This window comes from Mastacembelus armatus, chromosome 20 (genome assembly GCF_900324485.2).
Source record: "Mastacembelus armatus chromosome 20, fMasArm1.2, whole genome shotgun sequence".
Lineage (NCBI taxonomy): Eukaryota > Metazoa > Chordata > Actinopteri > Synbranchiformes > Mastacembelidae > Mastacembelus > Mastacembelus armatus.
In genome coordinates this window covers 9,773,365-9,793,477 of record NC_046652.1, presented here as the reverse complement: position 1 = coordinate 9,793,477, position 20,113 = coordinate 9,773,365, and the positions used below count along the sequence as shown (strand labels likewise).

The window sequence follows — 20,113 nt, the reverse complement described above, 5'->3', positions numbered from 1 at the left end:
AATGCTTTTAGACTTTGATTTGACTTAATTTACTTATTGTCTATAAAAAAGTTTGTAGCTACATTTTTATGGGCTTTTATTTAAAGCAGATGTGTTTAGGACTTGTACTAAGGTGGGTTCAGGTTGATCGGGAATCGACTATATTGAATCTTGCAACAGTTTCACTTATTTAAGCAAGAGGATTTAATGCATGTTCAGACTTTGTAAAATCACATTTTATTAATGTTTCACTTGGCACAATCCTTATTAAAGGTGAAACTGTGGAAGTGCATTGATGAATTATGCATCTCTATTACAGATGATCATTCCAGGATCACCTTGAAAGCAGAAAATAACCACAGCAACTCTGATTATATCAATGCCAGTCCAATAGTGAGTATTGTTTATGCATTATGGCTATACAGTGGCTAATATTTGTTCTCTGCAGCCTTTTTGTGCCAAAAACACCTGTTGTGGCTGGATTTTACAAGTTTCAAATGACTTCTCGTCAATCCAAAGTCACTGATCTTTATTTTAAACATTATTCTGTGTCTTGAATCACATCTCTACTCTCAGTGCTTTCAAAAATGTTTTCATCTATACTAAAAAGAATTATATATCATCTTTGACAAAACATATGTATCCTTCACAAATAAAGAAAGTGCAAGAGAGCACTGAGGTTATTATTTTTTAGTATTTTCCACCAAAACATTGCAGTGATTATTTCCCCTGGGGCTGCTGAAAGGGGATTCTATCAAAGGGAACAGGAAACTATGCATTTAAAATACAGTGCAAAAATTTCTGTGGAAACAGATGAAGGGGGCACACACAGCTGCACTCAAAACCTTTTTTTCAATCAAACAGCGAATTTGAGATGCTCTGTACATACCTCAGTTCTCTGTAATAGCTTATTCATAGAGGGGTTTTTTTTAGCTTATTTGAACAGTGCTTGCTGTAGTGCAAAGTTAATCAGGGAAATAAGTGAGCAAAAACCTGATTGGTGCATTAGAAAATCAGTCTAGATTAAAGCTAGACTGTTTGGGGCATTTAAAAGTACAAAGATGGGTGAGGTAATGACAGATGCAGTTGTGTGCAATTGAAAGGACAGCAATTACACCACAAAAGGGACCTCTGGCTGGGCCCAGCAAACCTGTGGTAATTATATCTGTCAATGCAGCTTCTTCTTCCTCATTAGCTTCAGAGGCTGTGACCTCCAAGCTGATAATCTGCCGCTTCTTTCCTGGAATCTGGGGTCAGAGAAGCAAATGGAAAGGGCGGACAGAGCTCCATGCCAGGCTGAGGGTGGCGCACACACACACAGGGAAAACACTGGGTAATGGCTAATGCTTGACCCCAAATGATGCAACAGCTCCCAGATATATGCCATCGTTATCATTAGGAAGTGTTCAAAGAAATGCACAGTGTGATCAAAGCCCGGTTGTCTTTGTCTTATTTGGCCTTACAAAGTCAAACGGCGTTCCAAATTGTTCTCAGTGCTTTTGCTTTCAGACTATCTGAGATGAGCTGAAGCATTAAGCTGCTGAGCTCTGTATCTTATATCAACAGAGGATCAGGGCGCTACAGCAAGGTGTTAAGACACTTTTACAGGAACAGGTATTTTGGTATACTATTTTACTTCAGACCAAATGTACTTTGTGTCTTTTTGTTGTATTCTGTCTTTTCCCCACAAGAGCAGGACTGCTGTTACATGTTTGCACTTTGGTATTCATGACACAAGATCAATGCAGAGTTACCGCATGCGTCCTTGAGATTGGCTGAATCAAGTGGCGGCACTAGCAATCAGCAACTCCCTTTTATTTCTGAGGGGGAGTCTCGTGAGGAATTTCACCAAGATTAATCAAAGTAAACCAAATAATGAGCACAGCGTTTCCTTAATTTTAGGTTCGTTTTGTTAAATGCTATATAAAAAAACTCATTGTATAATTTCTTCAGTTCTTGTATAGGTGTATTGATACTTTACATCTTCCCTCAGTGATAATTTAGTTATGATACTGATACCCAACCCTCCGCACATTTAGTAATAGCCTAAATAAGATATTATGAAGATTAATTATAATCATCCATCCATCCATCCATCCATTTTCTATACCTGCTTATTTCCAAATCTCCAAACTAACATAACATAGTTTCAACTCAGCTTTACTTGTAATTACATCAGTGTTTGAAAGTAGATTTTAATCCACCATAATAAAAATAAATTACAAACAGACATGAGATAAATAATAAAGAAACAGAATTAAAATTTTGGATTAATGTTGTATTTGGTTTTAACAGCTGCTCAAAGCAATATGAATTAATCCTGTTGTTAAGTTATTAAACGTGAGGAGAGAAAAGTATTATGGTAATATTAAAGTCATGAACAAATGCCCCATAATTATCCTTAAGGTTGAGTGTCAAGGTTCATAAACTACATATTTACAATGATACAGCACTTTTTTTGTTTTTTTGTCTATAATTTAGATCCAAATATACTGTAGCTCAAGAACCTATTTCTCTTCCTGCAAAATGTGTCAACATCTTTCCACTGATGTATCTCACACTCAAGGGTGTCCATAAAAATTCATTCAATAAAATGTGACCACTGATTCTGGAGACCAAAACTGGCAACTAATCAATCAAGTTTCAGTCACATCCCTTTTATCATGTCCCTTGTGTCCACTGTATATCTCATCCCACTAAAATACAGAAAGACATCATGACATAAAAACATCTCAATGTTATGATATCTTTGTAGGAGAAGAGTGTACATGTCCTGCAATAGCATATTTGGAAGTACAGTATTTTTAAACTAGATTTGTCACTGTTAGTCCATTAAGAAGTCAGCATAATTAAACGCTACAGTATCAGTATAAGTTGGCTTCTTCAGTCTTTCTGTGTAATTACGAAGATTAACTGAACACAAGGAATACAAACCACCATTCACATTTACATATGCTTTCCTGATATTCACAGTTGTCAAGCAGTGTATAGGAGGTGTTTGTTAATAGAAGCTGTTTCTTAAATTTACTTTAATCATAGCAATTAAAAATAGGAACATGAAAATACAGTATCTATAAATGAACGAATGACAAAAAAATAGGACAACAATAGAGAAGAAAATTGATATGTTTTCTTCAAAAGATGCAGATCTCCTTTTTTTCTTCCATCCAGACGGAAGCTTCCTTTACCCAAACAGTATGGTTTGCATCACCCAACCCAACAGCCTCACACTTTGTTCCCTGTCTCCCAGATGGACCATGATCCTCGTAACCCTACTTACATTGCCTCACAGGGCCCGCTTCCTTCCACTGTGGCAGACTTCTGGCAGGTAAAACTCATTTTCATTTGCTCTGTCTTTCATCTTATACCATTTTGTTTCTACACCTCTGAAGTTTTGGAAGAACCACAACAGCACTGCACACTGTCTGTGTGGTTTTGTGTTGTTTACCGGCTGGTGTGTTTTTTTGATGTCTTTTTTATGATCGAAGAAAAGAGTGTCTATATTACTCTTTCTTTGGTGTTTCATCACAGGAGGAGTTTCTGGAGTAATGTAGCTTGTTTTGTGCCTGTTATGTCATCATTGCATTTATATCACAGAGCTAAGTATCTGATTTTCCTAAAAATATGTGAACATCAATGAAGAACCAAGGTCATTTAACACCACTTACAAATATTTTAGCCATCATGGAAATATATTCCAGCTGGAGCACAAAAAAGTCATTTCATTTTAATTCATTATTATTTGAATTTTTTAAGTTGTAGTTGAATTTTCTTACCTTAAGCGTGACCTTGCTATGTTTGTAAAAACAATAAAAAAATTAGTACTCCTCATAGCTCTGAACACAGAGAGAAAAATACATATTTGGACTTTGGGCAGTTTTAGAAAATATTGCACTGTACATGCAGATATCTATCACAATTAAATATTCATAACTCTGGTTGTAAATCGTTTAAAAAAGACACGCTCATAACTCCACAAATCCAGAACATTTTTATATTTTAATCAGTATCGAAGTAAACCAGTGACATGCTGTACTGCTAATAATGCTGCTAATAACTAACTTGGTAGTATTGCCAGTTGGCCAAAGTGTAGAAAACTAGAGGCTATAAAAACAGGTCTGAAGTTGTAGCTCATAGCCTAACTCACTCTCACTCATATATAACAACACTTTACTTTCTGGTTATATCATAGTTTCAAAAACTGAGAAAATGATTGTTCCTCAAATAGATGTAAGAGGTTTCTGGAGCCAATCCCAGCTGACACTGGGCGAGAGGCAGGGTACACGCTGGACAGACCCCCAGTTTATCACAGGGCTGACACATAGAGACAGACAGACAACATAACTCACACTCACATTCACACCTACAGACAATTCAGATTACCAGACTGCATGGAGAAAACTCATGCAGACACAGGGAGAACATGCAAAGTCCACCCAGAAAGTGCCCAGGATCAAATAGGATTCAAACCCAGAACCCTCTTGCTATGAGACAGACTACTACTGTACATCAATACAATAGCAAAAAATATACTGCAAACCTACTGCTTTTCTATGTATATTGTACACAATGCTTTCAATTTTTCTGATGCACATTACATTCCTTCTCTTGCCTGTAAATGTCAATTCCTGGATATAAGTCTATTATAAAACATTTTGCCTTGGGTGGAGAGTGTCTTAGATGATGTACAGTTGGTAAATAACTTCTGTTTGTGTTAATATGACAGCATTGTAGTGAACTAGAACAATAACCTGAAGTAACTCCTCTCACCTTGTCCAGTATATAGAAGTATGAAGTAAGAAGGAATATAGGAAAAGGAATTGCTGTTGCGAGCCCTGTTCTCACATTGTGTCCAAATTAATTAAAAAGACAAATCTTCAGCAGCTCTTATCTGTACCTTAAATCATTACATAAAATTAATGACTACACCTCAAATATGAATTAAAAAGTGGGCTGCTTTCTGCATTTAATTAGAAAATTCCAATGTCCCTTAAATAAAAAGTTGATCATTATCTCTTAATCAGTTTGGTTATTTGTTTGTCTCCCATTTTTCTTCTGTGCCAGGTGAATAAATCCATATCCATTATCTAATGAAATGGGCTATTTAGCCATGAACTTGACACTAAATTTTTCTCAGTTAAGCAGGAAATAATGGAAAATTAGACACAAACCAGCTGACACACTGAACATCAGTTCTCTGTAAACCAGTAGTAATTCATTATCCAATGTGGTTAGCCTTGGATTGAGGCAAGAGAAAACAAAACTCTCTTTCCCTCTATTAAAAGTAAACAAACATGGGAAACACTGGCACTTTCATGGAAATAGAACATTCAGGAGGCTTTTGCACTGTCCTATCTAATCCGTGCTGGTCCCAGGCAGCGCTCTGAAAGGCAGCTTTGCTCTAATCCTCCACTCCTCATTCCTCCTTTCCTTACACCATCCATCCCCCTTCCCTCAATCTTTGGCTACTACCTCAGTTTTGCTGGGCCTTACTTTCTTGCTCAGTCTTCTCAGGACTCAATGCAAAAAAGCCCATCAACATGCACTCACAAAGCAGCAACTTTAGACTTTTTTTTTTTTTTTTGTATCTTGCCTTTTCTTGTACAATCATGGTGTATTAATGGTGGTTATCACAGTTATATAATAGGCTCTTTACTAGATGAAGATGGACAGTAAGAATATACTTTTTTCCTCACTACCTAAACATATTTACCAAACCCTAGACTAAATTGATAATATTACCTTATGTTATCTTCTTGCCTATTCCCATCACACCCTGGCATGGTTGGCACAGGTGGCATGTGATGTGCCCACTGGGATGGATTATAGAAGCTTGTGATTAGTGGTGTATAGTCAGGGTCATTGTGTTTTTATAGCAATCGTAAAACCTGTGTTTCCTCCTAATTTTCCTAACGGCTACCGTGGGTCTGAGCTTTTTCCAAAGGACACATTAGATTGTGATAGGATGAAATGGAGCAGCAGTGAAGTCGATGTTGTGATCTCACTTAGCCAAATGAGAGTTTGCGACACATGATGCGCCCCCTGCTGCTTGACTCAGTATTTATCGTTTGTCACACACAGAGAGGTGACATTTATTCATACTTCCTGGACCAAGATTAGGAAATCACTTTCACTCTGTCATGTAATGTGCAGTATACTTGTATTAGTGGCACAATTCAGCTAGATATTGGTGCTATTGCAGTTTCATACCAACACCCACATTTTTTCCTCTGGATTTGTTGGAGTCTGATGTTTCTCTTCTGGTGTGTAGATGGTGTGGGAGAGTGGCTGCGTTGTCATTGTCATGTTAACTCCACTTTCTGAAAATGGCGTGAAGCAGTGTCACCACTATTGGCCTGATGAAGGATCTGATGTCTACCACATATATGAGGTATGTCAAACAGGTGTTTGAATGGTCTGATGTTTAAATAATCAGTTCAGAGTGATAGTTTTTTTTTTATTTCTGGTGGTGTCAAACCATGCAGATTATTTTTGTTGTTTGTGTGAAGTATTACAATATCTGTCTCCACCCCTGTACAGTAGAGATGTAGTAGATGATGTTCAGAGCACTGCAAAATGTAATTAAATTAAATTAAACTAAATTGGCTCCCTCAGGTTTTGGGTAGTTATGAATGCATTCCTACTGTAGTTAGAATTGCTGGCATAAAAATGTAAGTATTTTTTAAAAATATCTTTAGGTCAATTTGGTGTCTGAGCACATCTGGTGTGAGGACTTCCTCGTGCGAAGCTTCTACCTGAAGAACCTGCAGACCAACGAGACACGCACTGTCACCCAGTTCCATTTCTTGTCCTGGATGGACCGTGGGATTCCCAACTCAGCCAGAGTCCTGTTAGACTTCCGCAGGTAGAGTGGGCCCAGACACTCAGCTCAATAGACATTTACATTTCCACCTTTACCACTGACCTTTAAGCTGAGCTCTTACTTTCCCTTTTATTCAGTGTTCTGCCTGTGCCTCTCTTTGTTAAGGTTTTGTATAAATTTTTATTTGGACCTGGATGCAGACAAATGGATGTGGTAAAGACGAAGGCAAACAAAGCTTTACTATAGTGTTGAACACTATGGCAGGCACTGAGGCAGAATAAACAAAAGCCTGACACTTAAAGTAAGCTTAATCAAGGGTTCATACTGAGATGCATGTGCCACAACAGGTTTGTTGAATAAATATAGAAAAAGTAAGTAGTTAACAGGAAACGAAAATGGTAAACCAAAAACAACAGAGCGTAAAATACAACAGATCACCTTAACACAACTACAAATGCAGGTAGGTACTTGGTGGGACCAAAGTGATCCCAATCGGATGGCTGAGGAACAGGAGAGTTGGAGAATCAGTGGATAGCTGAGACCAGAGAACAGGGTACTGACAGGTTCCAGAGGGTGATCAAATAGTAAGAAAGTGCCACACACATGCAAAGCCATGGAACCAGATGTGAAGCAGACAGTGCTAAAGAGGATGGTGATGTGGAGGCAATGAAGGTGGGACCCCTCTGGATTACAGATAGGAGACTGAAGACTGAGCTCCTTTAGAGTACAGGCAGGAGGTAGGCGGTGAAGACTGAACCCATCAGGAAGATGACAACATGGAATAGACTAGTGTCTGACCAGAACTCCTCTGGGGGACAAGTTGGAAGAGCAACAGGATGCTGGCGGTGAAGACAAAACCCCTCTAGAGGATGATGACATGGAGGCCAGTGTCAAAGGCAGAACCCCTATAGGGAGATGTTTATATGAAAAACCGACTATGGAATTGATCTGGGTGACTGAATAGCAGACTGAGCAGCAGGTGGGATGTTGACTGAAAAGGCTGATTTAAGAACAGGAACTGAATCAGGACCAGATGTGGCACCAGCAAAGTCAGCTAAAACGCAGATAAAAAGAGATGTAATGCTGGTGATCTCAGCCAATCAACAGAAGGGCACGGACTTGGGAACAGGAACAAGCCTGAAGTCTACACTTGGCCTATGGACAGGAACAGATGTTATGTCAGTGAGGCTGGACAATTTTTGAACAGTAAGAGCATCAGTGAGGACAGTTGACTCATAAACAGCAGTGACATCGGTAAGGTAGGTCAACTCATGAAGAGGCATGACATTAACTGGGTCAACCAGCTGGATGGGGATGGCATTTGTGGCTTCTGTTAACTGGAATATGCAATGCCAGCTCACTCGTGGAAAGAAGTAAAATCAGTGAGTTCAGCCTATATGGAAAGGTATAACACTGGTGGAGATGGCTGGCTCTGGGACAGGCATGATGTCAGCGAGGATAACAAACTCACGGACAGAGGTGACATGAGTGACTCCAGCTGACTTATGGACAGAGGTGACGTCAACGAGACCAGCCAAACTTGTGGATATTGGCACTTCTCATGGGCAGGTGTGACGTTGATGGGCATCGCCAAATCATGGACAGAGATGATGTGGGAAGCTCCATCCAACACATGGACATGGTTGATGTCACTAGGTGTGGCCAACTCATGAAGAAACTTAATATGGTTGGGTTCAACCAACCCTTGGACAGTTATGATGTCATTGGGTTTGGCAGACTCTTGGACAGGAGTGATGTTGACAAATATGAAGAACTCATGGGAAAGGGTGACCTCGGCAACTCCAGCTGATTTATGGAAGAACGTGACTTTGGCAGGTTATGTTAATTCATAGACAGGCATGTTGCCAGCAGATTTTGCCAACTCATTGACAGGCATGAATCCAGAAGGTCTGGCCGGCTATTGGAGAGGTGCGATGTCGTTGGAGAAGGTCACCTCATTAACAAGCACGACATCAGCAAGACGGCTGACTCATGAACAGGTGTTTTTCTGCATGGATACCCAAATTATGCCCAGACTCAGGAACAGACTGGACTCAGGTCAGGGTGGCTGAGCGTTTGAGTCTCACAGGAGTGATGTGGCCTGAAGACAATGAAGATTAGAAGATGAGAAATGCTAGTGAGGTGCTGGTGGTGGGTCTGCTGCTGCTTTTTGTTGACGTCAGAGGATTGTGGCTCAGAAGAGTTATTGGGGCTGTGACTCCAGGACGATGGGGGACTAAGATGTTTGTTGTCTGTGACAATGGTGTATTTTTGGGTTTTGGGGAATTAATTTTGGGATTGAGTTAGCAAGAACATAGTGAAGCACTGGAGAAACAGCCATGGTCCTGGGTACAACAGCTGACTGGCCCTTGAATGAACAAGGTGGCTGCATTTGGGGTTTTTGGTGTACTGTTGGATGTCTGATGGTTGGCTACTATAGCTAAACCGGTAATTCAGATGCACTGCTGGAGCTTGGATATGCTGCTTGACTAGGCCTGAGGCTTGGATGTGCTACATGACTGGGCCTGGTGTCAACTGTGCTGACAGGCAGAGACAGAGACTGGTCCAGGACTGGGACTTGGGTTTGGAACTCAGGAATGTCGTGTGGTTTGGCCTTGAGCTCAGGAGCAACATGTCAGTGGGCTTTGAGTTCAGGAGCAATGTGTGACTGGGTTTTGGTCTCAAATGCTTGATATGGCTCACCCTGATGTTTGAGTGCACTGCCAGACTCCCTCGGCCCTATAAGCCCAGGATGAAGAAGCGAGTAGATTCCATGAAATGGAGATGGCTCTAGCTCAAGAACAGAAGGGGGTTAGCAAGCTCTTTGTTAACTGGTCAGTCTGCTAGCACTGTGCCTGCTAGCAGACTGACCGAAAGAAACAGGAGGAGCAGGCTGAGAAGGAAGTGAATACAGCAACAGCCTTCTGGAAGTCTTCAAACATGACATGACAGAATCCCTGAGGTAAGCAAACTTTGGGTGAGATCTGGGACTTGGTCCTAATTATCCTAATGAGCTATTGCAAAAAATTGCAGCGGATTCGGCTAAAATGTTATATTTACAATTATTCTGTAACAGGCCAACTAAGCCCACTCTGGGTCTCTTAAAAAACCTCCCAAAAAGGCGGTGGGATGGCCAGATCTTTCTGTCTAGGTTTTGTATGAATTTTGATTTGGACCCTGATGCAGACAACAGCCTAAGGGACATGGTGAAGGCAAACATAGCTTTTAGCTCTTATAATCCTGAGCAAAAACAATGAACACAATAGCAGGCACTGAGGCAGAATAAACAAAAGCTAAACACTGAATTTACAGTAAGCAAAGGCAAAGGTAACCACAGTATCACATGGACGTACATGACACATAAACAATAAACCTATCAAAAGTAAGTTGATACAAAAAAAAAACAAGGATGGCATCTCTAACAGAAAAAACCAAAAAACACAAGAACAGACAGCAGAAGAACTAAATACCCCAAACCAAGAACATGAGCGTAGTTGGCAACAAAGAAACACAGCTATGAATACATTTGGTAGAAAGGCAAGGTGAGCCTATGACGAGTGAACAGTAATCAAAAGCAAGAACAGGTTGGAGTCCATAATGAACAAGATAATCAAAAAAGTTAGCATAAGCTATTGACTGAAGACTTACTATTGTATGTAAGCATGAAAGAGCATGAAACCGAACAATGACCAGAAACTAAGGGAAGGAGGAGTCCGTAGAGTGAAGATCTCAGGCGAAATACTCAGTCCAGCAACATGAAGCATAAAGGGAGAAACATGAAAAATGTGGAGCATGAATCCTGGGCAGAGACACAGGAGAGTAAACACTGGGGCTTCTTGGAAGACTGTCTCACAAACAGTGACTGCGGATGGCTGGCTCTAAAGCTGGCAGGTTGGTTGGATAGATGAGAAGCAGGTGAGAGTAACTGGAGCCGATTGGAGCAGGTAAAGTTGGAGCATAGACTGGGGCCAGGTAGGAAGGCAGAAGTGTGCCAAAAAAAAAAAAGAAGCTTGGTACCAGAATTGCATGAGATTGTGACACTGGTCCATGTCCCTCTTACCTCCCTGCCGTTTGTTGTCCTAGAGTTTCTGTACTACCCCTGTCATCCTGAGCCTACTTCTCTCACCTCTCTTCAGTACATGTGATGCAGCAAATTACCAGCTCTGCACTGGCTGACTTGGCTTGGAAAAAGAAAAGAGAATAGAATTCATAAGTCATAATACATTTCAATTAAATGAAAGCTGTCAAACTAAAACATAAAAAAGGGGAAAGTTAGTGACTGAATAAAAAATAATCTCACTATACTCTCTATATAATGTGTTCTGGCAGAGGAGCAGCAATTGCATCTCTGGGAAAACCCATGAGGGATAGGAAAAACCCTCCTAATGAGAATAGAGAAATGTGATGTGTAGCTATAAGTCTGTCCTTACAATTTGCAAACTAGATGCAGGAAAAAGGAGTTAGTGCTGTTTTTTTTTTTTTTTTTTGTAAATTAAACTTACACCTAAATTAAGTGTAGCTTGAAGTCATTTATATCAATTTATGATCATATTTGATAGCGGTGTACAGGTTTTAGCTGTCTAATGGAGATCTCCCTAATGCTACTGGTATTAGTGGGAATCTAAAGCTCTCATATTAGGTGTTTCAGAGGTGTCACATCTACACAATATACTGTACACTCACGGGTTTTCACGGTTTCAACGAACTTGGTATTTTTGCGGTTGCCAGTGTCATTTTTGTGATGTTGCAGCTAGTAATATGAGCCCAGTTGCATAGTCACAAAAGTGATCATTGGAAACTGTGTCTCCTCAGCCAGGCCTGTCTTTCTCTCACTCCTGACTCTCTGTCTCCCTCCTCCTCCTCCTCTGATTCTTCCTCTGCCTTGCATGGGAACTCCATGCTCTTTAGCTGAGGGCATATTTGGATTTTAATCATATATTTACAATTAAAATATAATAAAAATGTAAATCCGTATATTTAATGTATTCTCATTTCACAGAAACATTAAAAATACATAAGACATCAAAAAATATGAATGTAATTTACTAAAGTGCTGTTCACTGTAACACATATCAATATTCAATAAAGTTTGGAATATGATATATAATATGATAAAGCCAAGCTTGCAATCACTAAATACCTTTATGCAAAGAAAAAATTGGAAGTTCATAACAACATCAAAAGCACACCTGTAATTTGGACATATGCCTAGTTGTCAGTGTTCTTGTCCAAATGCAAAGGAAACTTGACAAAATCCAAAAACAGAGGAAGTCATGTAAAGGAAGAAAATATTACACAAATACACAATGTTTGATAACAAAACATGCTTAAAAATATAATGGGCTGTAGTACAGAATATAAATAGATGCTACAACACATTATCTTTTCTATTAGTAGTAGAACTAGTATAGTAATAGTCGTAAGCTGACACATGGATTTATATTATAGTATATTTAAATTAAAGAGATTCATATTATAGTGCTTTTCTCAATAAAAATAAATAAAAAGTATTAGTGACATAAACACTATTCAGGATGGAATATCTTCAGAAATGATAAGGCGTAGACATTTGTCTTTTATTTTGTCGTTGAACTGTGAAAACAAGCAAAATGGAGAGACGAGGAAGCTCTCAGTGTAGTCAGTTTCCATGGCAACAGCGGGGTGTGAAAAGGCTTGTTGGCCTTCACCGTGCCTGTGGTGTAGAGCGTTCATAATTGGCCGGGGTTAATGCGTCGGTGGTCGGCAATCACAACATCACAGCACCACATCCATCACCCACATGTCACAATAATGCCATCTGAAAAAAAAAATGCTCAATTTATTTACGTGATGCAACATGGATTCCTCTCGCTATCCTCAAATTAAAGTGATTGATTGACGAGACAGAGCATCTCTCAGTGTTCTGTTTGCTCTTTTGATTATTGCAGTCATTGATTTCATTCAGACCGCAGTGCAGGCGTCCCTCAAGAGTCACATGTGCTTTATTGTGATTATTACTCAGAAAAATGATCCTATTCTATAATTTAGCAGCATGTGCATTTAAGACAAGAAGATGTCACACAAACACTAAGATCTATTTTCTCTTTTTTTCATTTCAGAAAGGTTAACAAGTGCTACAGGGGTCGATCTTGCCCAATAATTGTTCACTGCAGGCAAGTATAACTACCTGAACCTTGTGACGGTGTCTGACTGTGTGTGCGTTTGTCGAGGTCTCTGACATAGGCTGTTTATGTAAACCTGCACAGTCCAATACTCTATCTGGGTCCATGGAGCCTCTGTTTATTCCACTCGTGCCTGTATGGAAATATAGTGACACAAAGACACTCAGCCAAAGACACTTTCATTTCCCATTTGGTTGAATTTGTTAACTTCTCTTGATTGGTTTGTATTAAATGCCAGGTATCTGTTTGACCACTTTTAATAGTCACATCCTGCTAAGTCATGCATGGGGTCAGGTAGTCTGCTCTCCCTCTGAGGGAGCTGTCCAGACTGAGTGTCTAGCAGCAAATTAATGAAGCACTGGTGTTAGGCCACTCTCCTGTTTTATTGGCCTTGCCTTTATTAGAGAGATGTGCACGCCTTGTTTTCAATTAACATGCAGAACCGTTGAATGGCCAGCGGGCACAATGGGAGGCTTTTCATAAGACTATCTCTAGAGTAATGGAAAGGCAAGGCTCTCCAAAAGCTGTTCTCGAACTGCCCCTGGCCTCTGAACCTCTCCTCTGCTCCTGAGGCGCATGTATTTAAAAGCCTTTGTCTCCAGTGTGCCTCAGAAACCGTTTCCCTCTCTTTAGTAGCCAAGCAAATCTCAAGACCACTCATGGTCTTGTGTGAAAAGGCTTAACATAGTCACGTTTATTGGAGCATCAAATATTCAGATCTGTGCAGATATTTTGATTAGAATAAAGGGATCTACTACTCAATTTTATCTGTAGTATCAGGTTTTGAGCAGATGTGTGTATGTAGATTAATTTGTGTGTGAATATATTCCATATTAGCCTCCAGCAGATCCCCGTGACCCTGGTTAGGAATAAGTGGGTATAGATAATGGATGGTTGGATATATTCCACAGTATCTCAGCAGATGTAGATGTAAATGTTGTTTTTTCCTTATAAGAAAAAAAAACATTTGAGTGCTCTGCCACCTTAATGATCTCTCTTTCTATCTGACTCTCTGCAGTGATGGAGCCGGCAGGAGTGGGACTTATATTCTGATTGACATGGTCCTCAATAGGATGGCTAAAGGTAACAATCAATGACTTTCTTTTCTCTCTTTTTGCTTGCATCAAAGTGTCACCCAGGCAATGCTAAAGCCTGTCATCTTCCGCAGAGTCTCGGGTAAGCATTAGAGGTCGCGAGTTATTATTATTTCCTCTTGATTTGCATAGTTTGTACCGTATTTCACTCTGAATATTGTTTGCATTTTCTCCCATGTTCACCTGAGATCACTAGAAAGGTCAAAATCTGGACATCACACATGATTTTACACTTAATTTTCTGACATGTTGAGTTAGGTTGGTCACTATTTGGCATTGTGTTATTTGGAAAACAGTAAAAGAAGACAGTCTGCAGTTGGTCACAAATCACAGTACTTTGGTGCATTATGGACATCTGTTGGAGAAATGAAAATACAACTGCACTAATCTGAATAAATATAGAACAAATGGGAAAGTCTACCTAAAAGGATCAACATGTAGTGGGTGTATAATTACATGTTAAAAAAAAAAAAAGAATAGTTTAAAGTAGATTTTAAAATTCTTGTTTTAAGCTAAATCTGTTCTCCAACAAGCTTGCAGGAATAGGAATAGAATAAATTTGCACAGTTTGTATGAATAACCTGGTCATGTTTATCATCAAGATTAAATATACCTCTTCAACTATATAACATGAGGACATTTATTGTTGCACAGGAGCTAGGTTCCTCCAAAGGCATCCTTTCATCATCTTACAGCCTTCCATAGCTCAGTTTGCCCCTTGCCCTTTGCCCTTTAATCATTGTTTGCTACCCGCATTTTCGGCATGCCCTCCCACTGTGATCCAACCCCTTCGAAACAGGTTAGGAGGGCAGTCGACTCTAATGCAGGCCTTCCCTTCACTGTCTGTACAACACTAATAAGAGTGACCCGTCTTGGTGGAGTTCATGTAGTCCGGTGACAAACATGCTGCTTTCCATGGTGATGAAAGGTGCCACAGGGTCTCTTTTTAACCTTTTGTTTCCGGCTACAAACCCGAATGAATAAATTGACCATAATCTTACTTGCCAAAGGTTTTTTTATTTGCTCAGAAAGCCTCTCTTCAGTTTACCTTTAGAATCTAGCCTTTCTGAGACATGAAAGTCTTGTCGGAGCACTGGAGCACTTTGAGTACTTAGTCCAGCTGCATTAAATCCTCCTTTTTCCTCTCTCACCCACACATACATTTTCACTCTTGCTCTCTCTCTCTCTCTGGCTTCCTTGCTCTGCCTCATTTTCAAAAAACATCTTCAAAGTTCAGGGGTTCTCTTTCTCCAGTTTACCTCAAATGAGCTCTGCTATGATTTTTTGAAATCCACAAATCTAAAAGTAGAATAAGATTTAAAGATTAATGTGACTCATAACAGATACAAAGCAACGGGGGCTGATCATAGCCGAAGCTGAGAAACTGTTGCATGGGTAGATCGTCATTGTGGCTGCAGCAAAAGGCAATCATTTTAACTGGAGTTTGTTATACATGCATGCACTTAGAGCTCTAAGCAAACTATACAGTGAAACTAAATACAAACCATTTTGAGCAGGATTCTCACAGTGAAGCCGACATCACAGATTTTTTCCAGTGCATTATTGTACATTTCCAAAACCCCCAAAATATCCACTTGCATATTTTATCGAGAAACAGTCTATGGCTCTCGTCCAAGTCTTTCGAGGGATGAATGTAATAATTTTCAATCGCTGCACTGTTCCAAAGGGAGCCCAGTATAAAGAGAGATTGACAGATGTGAGCTGAATTACTCTGCAGCTTTGAACTCAGTCCAATTTTCGGTCTGTTGCAGGTGCTAAAGAGATTGATATTGCCGCTACCCTGGAGCACTTGAGAGACCAGAGAGCTGGTATGGTGCAGACAAAGGTAAGTTCCCCGGCTTTGAGGTAGAGTGGTGGGGGAGAAGGGAGGACGAGAGGGGAACTGGGAGGAGGAAAGGGGGAAAGGAGCGGTTGTAGCCATGCAGACAGACGACTGTCTACTCTATATGCATACAGTAGGATCAGGGGAAACACTGTGGTAATTTCTATTTGTTTCAAGATTACAAACACATTGTCTTGGAAGATAATAATGCACTGTTTGACATTTATCACAGGACAAAGAAAGTCGGAACCAAGATGCTCTGCTGCACAATTATCTAAAATATATATCTCCAGCATTTAAAGATTCTTCCTTATCTTAGTGACTTACAGCAATTATTATAAACAGACTTTAGTAAACCGAAACTGTGAATTGTTTTTATGTACTTTGATATTTTGCATAATTAATAAAAAGGATCATTAAGGACAACCAAGGATTAGAATTGTTTAGTCACGAAATATCAACAAATGCCCATCAGGATTTTTCAGACACAAAATATCTTTTTGTCTTTTTGTCCCAAACACCAATATATATTAAATTTGCAATGAAATAAAATAAAGATAAATAAATACTTGAAACATTTGAGAACCTGAAATAATGTTTTCTTGACAATACTTCTTCATAAATCTTAGCTCTCTAATACTGTAAATCTCTACTAAATCTCTCTACTACTGTTTAGTCTGTGTTGCTGCTTAAATTGTTTAGTCTCAACAGTTTTGTCACAGCAGGGCAACCTATTTCAGAAAATAGATCAGGGTGTGTACAAAGCATTTCCTTTCACCCACTACAGCAATAATAACAATATATAACAATAATAATAATAAAAGCAAACCTCATGCAGTGGTGGGTGATAATATTTATAGACGCTGCTTGCTAACAGACTCCAGTGTTCCTAGATGGTTCATTAATGCTGTTTTTTACAGCCTTGCTCTGTTAGGTGGTGAAAAGCTTTTCAAGCACCATCTCTTTTTCTCTTCTGACAAGTCTAAGTGAAATTATATTGTAATATTGTTGATTCCACTTTGTGGCTTCATGCTGGGTATACACCGAAATTGGATTGTAATGAGGTATGAAATTTAGAGTTAGGTTTCAAGAATTGGACAACCAATTACCATCTTTCTCCTTCCCGATGTTGCCACTTCAATTTTAGACAGATCTTACAAAAAAATAAAACATTTTATTTCTCCTCTTTTTCTGATTAGTCTTCTTGATAGACATTGACTTGCAGTAATTACAGCACGTGTGACTGTGACTATTTGTTGAGTACTAACCATCCATCTCCGATCTGTCAAGCAGAGATTGATCTCCCCCCAGTGGTATCATTGTGAATAGCATAACATGCACAAAATCTGATTGTAAAAGTAGTATTTTAGTTCACATGACTTTAAACTCTACCTGGGATTAGATATACACACATAAAACAGCAGTGGACATATAGGTGCACAAAGTTCCATATTTTAAGCCCACATCACAACATCAGAAAACACTTAAAAATAGAAAACATGAAAACTCAAGATAATCTTCACTGCAAAGAGAAAGGCATGGCCACCAGTGACTTCTCTGTATTGATTTAACCTATCCTTAGGCAGACTATGGCAGACTATGTTTTGACACATCTAAAGACAGCTCCCTCCAAACTCCTACGTACCTTTTCTCTGTGAGAGGACCCTGTGGCCTGCAGCCTGGGGAGAGGAGAGGAATTTAAAAACACCAGGTCCTGGGGCAGACATCAGTCAGCCCCTCTGGGGAAGCTATGAGTCGGATTCACAAACAAACACACACATTTTCACACAGAGCTGACTCAAACGCTCCATTTTAAAACACACCTGTCTGGATCGATGGTGGCTCTGGGTGCACTCTGAGTTGAAAGCTTGAGAGAGCACCTTCACCTCAAGTATGCGATCGCACATATCCTAGGCAGGTCAAGAGAGAGAGATGTAACGGAGGTAGTATTTGCCAATCATTCTGCGATGGCATCCCTGAGCGGTTACATATTTGTGCATAAGCTAAAATGTCCTCCTCCTTTCCTTGCATCCTTTCCTCCTCCTCAGGAGCAGTTTGAGTTTGCGCTGACAGCCGTGGCAGAGGAGGTGAACGCCATCCTGAAAGCACTTCCTCAGTGACAGCACCACCCCCACCCCTCTCCCACCATCTTCCTGCTCGCTGAGCACCGTTTTTTCCACTGCCCACAAGACTGACATCTCTCTCTGCTCTTCCTTCCCCTCACCCTGGTTCTTTCTCCTCTGTCTCTGCCTCCTCTTCAGCTCTATATATACTGTATACTTATGAATGTCGTGCCAGACATCTCACCTGGATCCTGGATTCACACAATTTGCCTCAGAGTTGGACTATTGATCTGTGTTGTTTGAGCGATTCAGGAGAGTGTTTGAGCGTGTGGGGCCCAGTTCAATTCGATGTAGGAACAGAGATCAGCATTCCTACTGTGAGAGTTTTTGTTGATATGAAACCTGATCCTCTTTAACTGTGATGTTGTTCCTGAACATACTGTTCTAGTGCCACTGACAAGATGTTTGTGTTATGTCAAGTAAAGTTTTTCGTTCCAAAATGAGCTATTTACCGTCACAAACTGATGCCGAAGCTTAGAAAATGGCCACTTGGAGATATGAAGTGACAGTAGTGCTGCAAATAATACAACAAATGTTAAAAAAATAATTTTAAATGGCATTTACAATTTCTCAGCAGCCACGGTAAGGTTTCAGTTAGCTTATTTAGTCTAATACATAAGATTTTCAATTTATTGTTACATTATAAGAAATAAAAATAATTGACTAATCGTTGTAGCTCTCCACTGTAGTACATTTAGATTATCAAGATAAATATCTATAAAAAATAATATGATAATCCACAAAGTTCCTGTGTATACAAATAATAATAGTGTACAGGTTGTATCTGCTAAATTAATGAATGTATTGGATAATATTTTGAATATAAACTTCTCATGCTCCACCTCTGATTAAACTACTATATACTCAGCATCACATGTATAGATGTTGAAGCGTGTGCATTGTTGTATTTTAAGTCCAAACATCTCATTTACCATAAACCACAAATACTCCAAAACTTAAAAGAGCCACACAGATTGTGATTGTTGCAACACATCAAGTGTGTTTTACTCCTCATTGCACTGATTTTACATTTCACACCATGAATTATTCATTATGTGAACATCTCTCTTAATATTAAATGTGAACTATACCTACCGAGACTCTTGTGCTTCTATTTAGAAATACTGTCATCTTAGATCAATAGTAACAATACAATATATTTAAGCAGAGCATATATTGGAATTTGTTGGTTCCTTCATCACTTGTATATTGTGATATTTTGTGCAAAATGACAGATTATTCCTTATATGTATAGATAATAAATGACGATGAAACCCTGTTTAGTGCTATCTGTAATATATACTGAGGTACCTCAATGAGAACTATATATTTTGTGTGAAAGTAACATTCAGATTGATAATAAATCAGATTATACTGCTTTGATGTCTGGTGTATAATGTTATTTCTATTACACTCGCTCAAACAGGAGAGAGAATCCAATACTTACAGTGAAAGATTTGATTGAATGGCAGCCTTAGTAAACTCCCAACACTGAGAGAGACTCACAGGTTTGTACAGATGAAATGTTTGGTTCAACAGGTCCGTCTGTGGAGAAAGTAACTGGGATTAGAAATGAAATCATGCATGTCAGGTCTTTTCACTCTTACAAAGAGTGAATATTTTAATCTGTCTGAGATTAAGATAAAATAAAAATTTGTGTTTCTGTAAATGTCAAATACTATATAAAAGATAACACTTATAGCCTATCATTTATAAAGGATGCCTTAAAAAAAGAAGCAATACTGTGTGTTTGCCACAGCTATGGATATTAATGGTTATCAATAAAATGTCACAATGGAACATCCAGTCTCAGAGCATCCATAACAAATATTTAAACATAAACTGTGTAATTGTATGAATTTCATAGAATGTATAGTAAGGATTTCATTGACAGACAATTAAGAGGTCCAACACATAAATACATGCAGACAATGTATTATTTCTCACATTTCAACGTGTGCTTCTTGTGTGAAGCCATATTTGTGTGTGTGTGTGTGTAACTATTTTTGCGAGTACCATTTTGAGCATATTTCTATCAAAGTGAGGACATTTTGACAAAGTGAGGACATTTTCCTGGTCCTCACTTTTTC

The 20,113-nt window shown here is 39.2% G+C and overlaps 1 protein-coding gene and 1 long non-coding RNA gene across 2 annotated transcripts in view; one reads left to right on the top strand and one right to left on the bottom strand.

Moving 5' to 3' along the window:
- Window positions 1–18,113, top strand: part of ptprn2 (protein tyrosine phosphatase receptor type N2) — a 125,601-nt gene extending 107,488 nt beyond the window's left edge. The window contains exons 15-22 of the mRNA XM_026292338.2: window positions 299–372; window positions 3,230–3,307; window positions 6,251–6,370; window positions 6,678–6,844; window positions 12,901–12,954; window positions 13,982–14,046; window positions 15,830–15,903; window positions 17,949–18,113. Coding sequence (XP_026148123.1) covers window positions 299–372; window positions 3,230–3,307; window positions 6,251–6,370; window positions 6,678–6,844; window positions 12,901–12,954; window positions 13,982–14,046; window positions 15,830–15,903; window positions 17,949–18,020 — 704 coding nt within the window. The 3' untranslated portion in view covers window positions 18,021–18,113. The remainder of the gene's footprint in view (window positions 1–298; window positions 373–3,229; window positions 3,308–6,250; window positions 6,371–6,677; window positions 6,845–12,900; window positions 12,955–13,981; window positions 14,047–15,829; window positions 15,904–17,948) is intronic.
- Window positions 12,370–19,560, bottom strand: LOC113121657 (uncharacterized). The gene is made up of 4 exons (XR_003294770.1): window positions 19,471–19,560; window positions 17,724–17,810; window positions 17,546–17,579; window positions 12,370–12,599 (listed from the first exon to the last, which is right to left on the bottom strand). It is a non-coding gene; the product is annotated as an uncharacterized LOC113121657 (long non-coding RNA).
- Window positions 19,561–20,113: the final 553 nt, after the last annotated feature.